This window comes from Gekko japonicus, unplaced genomic scaffold (assembly GCF_001447785.1).
Source record: "Gekko japonicus isolate JY-2015 unplaced genomic scaffold, Gekko_japonicus_V1.1 scaffold223, whole genome shotgun sequence".
NCBI lineage: Eukaryota > Metazoa > Chordata > Lepidosauria > Squamata > Gekkonidae > Gekko > Gekko japonicus.
The window spans coordinates 1,220,854-1,225,777 of record NW_015175977.1 but is presented as its reverse complement, the minus strand read 5'-3'; the positions used below and the strand labels follow the sequence as shown (position 1 = coordinate 1,225,777).

General features: G+C 42.3%; 1 protein-coding gene across 1 annotated transcript in view; it reads left to right on the top strand.

The window, feature by feature from the left end:
- The window catches only part of SYNE1 (spectrin repeat containing, nuclear envelope 1), a 436,861-nt gene that overhangs the window by 219,411 nt on the left and 212,526 nt on the right, over positions 1–4,924 (top strand). Inside the window, exons 74-76 of the mRNA XM_015426162.1 lie at positions 1–174; positions 1,436–1,773; positions 3,649–3,793. The exon at positions 1–174 is cut by the window's left edge and continues 2,026 nt beyond it. Of these exons, the coding sequence (XP_015281648.1) occupies positions 1–174; positions 1,436–1,773; positions 3,649–3,793 (657 nt within the window). The remainder of the gene's footprint in view (positions 175–1,435; positions 1,774–3,648; positions 3,794–4,924) is intronic.

Sequence of the window (4,924 nt, the reverse complement as noted above, 5' to 3'; positions counted from 1 at the left end):
CAAATTCAGCAGGAAGAAGTGCAGTCCAGCTTGAGGATAATGACAGCACTGAGCAATAATGAAAAGGAGAAGTATATTAAGGCTAAAGAGTTGATATCTGCCGATTTAGAGCACAGCCTTGCTGAGCTCTGTAAACTTGATGGCGAAGTCCAAGAAGCGATACACAAAAAGCAGGTCAGTGCATCGTGCACCCTTTTTATTGTTTATGTATGGTGAAAAGACATGTACCTCAAAACAGCATATAGGATAGAAGAACCTTGGTTAAGCTGCTGAGGCCCAAATAAGATGTTACATTGGTCGCGTGGGTTTCATTGTCAGCACAAACATCACAGGCAGTGTAGAAGCAAAGAAAGCATAAAGTAAGCACCCTGGTTTTAAGCCTTAAATTCTGTTCTGCAGATACGGTAAACCACTGGTTGGAGTACTGTATTTTATAGAAAAGTCAGGGTTCTGTGTAGAAAATACTTGCATTTTGTCAGGGAGGGTTGCCAGCTGGCATGCAGAAAAAACTGTCCCACCCCTTTAATAGAAGCTGAGTAGGAGGTGATGTTATTTATCTGTATGCCATGAAAAGCTTCAGTGTCCCATTTTCACACATTAAGCCTCTACTAAGGGACAGGGCATTTTTTTCCCCTCCAGGTTAGTTGGCAAGGCTGCTAGTAGGTCTCTGATAACACAGTTGGTATGACAATCCCAAATGCTCTCTGGGTTTCTTGCATCTAGCAACCTTGTCACCTTAATTCCTCCTTTACATCCGTTAGTTGTGTAAAGTGCCTGGCAAGCAGCCTCATCATAAACATGAGTTCCATGGTGCTTACTGACAAGGAAGTGTGCTTTAAGATTGTAGCCTTACTTATAGGGAGACATAATGACTCCCTTAAGAAGGATCCTTGGTTAAAGTTCAGGGAGAGGGAATTGCTTCCATAGAATAATGGGCCATGATGAGAAAATTGTTAAAGTAAAAGACAGCAGGGGGTTTGTTTTGAGTCAGTATAAAAGCATGTTTGGAACCTGTCCTTTGGTTCTGCTTTTCCTGCCACTTTAGCTCTAAAACACCACAATCATTCTGCATATTCAGAATATCTCAGATATCCTTGCTTTATAGGAACTGTATGAACCAGATCCTAATATGTGTGTATGGTTTTTTTGGATACTCGTGTATTCAGATGTGGATGCTATCATATGCAATCAATGAAATGCACAGTTTGTGTGAATTCAGATGTGCATCTCCATACTTAAAACATCCACTTACCTTGTGTGAGATTTTGCACATCAAACCATTGATTTCTACCCCTTCCCCACCATGTAAAGTGATTCAGAACAAATGAAATGGAAGATAAAGTCTGTGTAACGTTTGTACCAGCAGAAATACAATAGCCAGATCAGAAATAAAACCGGTTTGTCTACTGCATTCCTATTTTCATTATCATTTCAGGATAAGTTAAATAAATTATATAGTTCGTGCCGAAGATACCACCAGGTTGCTCAGACTGCTAGTGACTGGCTTGAAGATGCTCATGAATTCCTACAGTTGGCACGAAATGGCCTTGACATGGAGAACTCAGAAGAAAACCTAAAGAGCCACGTAGAATTTTTTGGCACTGAAATGCAATTCCAATCCCATCTGGAAGAACTACGGACTCTCATCTCTGACATGGAGCCATTTATTCAAGGCACAGAAAGAGAAGAACTGATACAGGGCATAGAGACTTTAGAGGAGAAGGGCATGCAATCAAACGAAGAAGCACAGACGCAGAAAGAATTACTAGAAAGGTATCTTTATCTTACCCAAGTGGTCAGGCAAATAGATGTCCTGACTTGCCTTCTAACATTTATTTATTATTTGCTGGTGGAAAGTGCTGTCAAGTCACAGCTGACTTACGGCAGCCACGTAGGGTCTTCAAGGCAAGAGATGTTCAGAGGTGGTTTGCCTTTCCCTGCTTCTGTTACAGCCCTGGTGTTCCTTGGTTGTCCCCCATCTGAATACTAGCCAGGGCCGACCCTCCTTAGCTCCCAGGTTCTGATGATATTGGGCAAGCCTGGGCTCTCCAGGTCAGGGCTATTTATTATTTAGCACATGTTTATCCCACCCTTCCTCGAAGGACCTCTGGGTGGTATATATCCTTCATCCCTCCTCCATTTCATCTCCATAACAAACATGTAAGATAGGTTAGGCAGATGAAAATGGCAGGGCCCAAATCACCCAGTGAGTTCATGTCAAGTAGGGATTTGAGCCTGGATCTCTCAGAATCTAGTCCAATACTCTATGGCAAGGTAGAATAGAAAATCAATGTTCTGTTTCAGAAGGGAGTTGGAAAATGTCTAGAATGAGCCCTGACCTTTCTAGTCTGAATTGTTTATCTGAAATCCAGGTACTTCAGAGTCCTTTGGTGGATTTGATTGGCTTGTAAAGTGATCCTATAGAAGGAATTTTGTTTGGTGGTGTCTTGCATGTCACTTCTTATATGGTAGCTAGGGTTGCCAGGTCTCTCTGGGCAACCAGTAGTGGAGGAAGGCCCAGGTGGCATTGCCAGTGAGCTGGCTATGCCACTTCCAGCATGCACTAGAAATCACGTCATCAGGCTGTGCCATCGTGGTGATGCTCTGGTGTTTGGGCAAAAACTGTATGGTAAAAATGGCCTCTACCTTAATCTTGCTGATGTGATGACATCACTTCACGTGGCAGAGCCTCCCTCTTTTTCTCCTGGTAAGTCCCCCCTCAGGCCAGCTGATCAGCAGTGGGGCTCCGGACCTGGTGGTGGAGGACCCATGCCTCCACCGGGGGTGTGTGTTGGCAACCCTAATGGTAGCATGAGCCAATCATAGCAGGTTCAGGGCTTCATCCTAGTTCTGGTTGCTGGAGCAACTCCTAGAAATATATTACTGGTCTAGACAGATATCTGCTTTCATTGTTAGGTCTAGAGGCGTCTTCTAGTGCTAAACCATTGTGCTATTCAGTTGCACTTGTTTGAGATTTTACAAATCAGCACAAATCAGCTTGTATTTATTTTATTTTTATTTTATTTATTCAATTTATAACCTGCCCTCCCCACCAAAGGTAGGCTCAGGGCGGCTCTGGTCTATTTCAAATGTGCACCTCAAAGAATGCTATTTGACTAGCCCATACTATTGTGAATTTGTGAACTTTAATGTTAATGTTATAGTACCATTTGATTCAGTGAGAAAGATAAGCACGTTATTAAATGTCTCCAGTTGACTTAAGTGAAGCTTAAAAGTGCATTTGATGATATTTGCTCACAATAGTACACTGTATTTCTTTATATTCTATTAGCTACCTGTGGCCACAAACTGCAAATATCTAAATCCACAGATTGAGGCCACATGGAGGCTAAAGAAATGTTTCTGCACTCTTGGGGCTCTCTCCATGTTCGCAGAAAAATCTGAAAATTAAAAAAAAAAATACACAGGGGAGTTTAAATCCCTCGAAAAGTAAGGAGCATTCACTTTCCTTTCCTGTGTGGTGGAGCCTGGGAGCCACAGCAGGCCGGTCAGGAACTGCTCCGCGCCCTGCTGCGGTGGATGCCAGGACCTGCATTCTCCCCATGCATGGGTTTCACAGACCCTCACTTGTCAATTATATGCTGTTAACTCATTTTGTAATTTTCTTACTGATGATTTATTTCTAAGGTGTTCTTTCCAATGGCAAGAATATCAGACTGTACGACAGGATGTAATTGAGCTGATGAATGAATCTGAGCAGCAATTATCTGAGTTTTCTACAGCTAAAGCTACTTCTAGTCTTGAAGCAGAAGAAAAACTAGAATCACATAAGGTAAAGTTTCTGTAAATGCCAAGAGATCATGTTTTCCAGCTATGAAATCATTGACCTTTCTTTATCTTTTTGTCCAGCAAGACACAAAAACAACATATTTAAAATAAATGTAAACCTTCTGACGATGGGTGATAGCACCAAAATGTTGAAGGGTTAACGAATTTGTAAAAATATTTTGTAAATGGCATGGACATAACACAGTGGCAGACAGTTTAAAGGCAGATCAAATGCTCCCCAGTTCAAATCTGGGTCTGTGTTTAAATTTAAATGTTTAAATTATGATGTTGATCTGAACAAAAGCAGAATATTTAAATTAATTTAACTTAAATTAAATTAGTTTAATTTAAATTTGAGGGGAAATATACCTTACTCTCATGTTGGTTAAGTGAACACTTGTATTGAAGTTTTAACTTTAAAAAGTAATTTTCGAGTGCAGCTTGTTCAAATAGCAACTGAAATCCTCTGAAATTTAGGTATTTTTCTGTAGAATATGTCACGGGCTGGGGTGCCAGTCAAAAGGGAGTCCAGAACAGGCCAAGGTCAGGAGTCAAGAAGACAGTGCAAAGTCCAAAGCCAAGCCGGGGTCAGGAGCCAGAAACACTGAGTCAAGTCCAAAATCACTAACCGGAAGCATAGTCCAAAGCCAAGCCAGGTTCAGGAGCCAGGAACACGGAGCCAAGTCCAAAGCCAGGGGGTCCAGAGGTCTAAGTGCAAGAGCTGAGCTGGAGTGGATGCAAGCAGCACAAAGCTGACTTGTTGCTTCCACAAAGAGTACTGCCCAGAGTGTGGAGTTAAATGTTGCTACCAATTAGCCAGCTGCACAATCGTCCAGGCTCCTGTTAGAACTCTGGACTAGCTGAGCGTCTCCCCTGTAGCCTGGCCTCTCTTCGCCTGGTTGCTAAGTTTTGCTGCAGTCACTCCCTTAAATGAGTCACATGTGGGGGTGAGTCAGGAGGACTTTCAGCTTGCAGTTCTTCTTATCTGAGCCAGGTGCAAAGAGTGCTGTTGCAAGCACTTGCCAGCTATCCTCCTCTTCTGCTTCAGAGGGGCCAACTGTGGTTTCTGCAGGCTCTGTCACTATCTTCTCAGGTTTGCATTTCACTCAAAATTCTTAAATGATAAGAAAGTAGT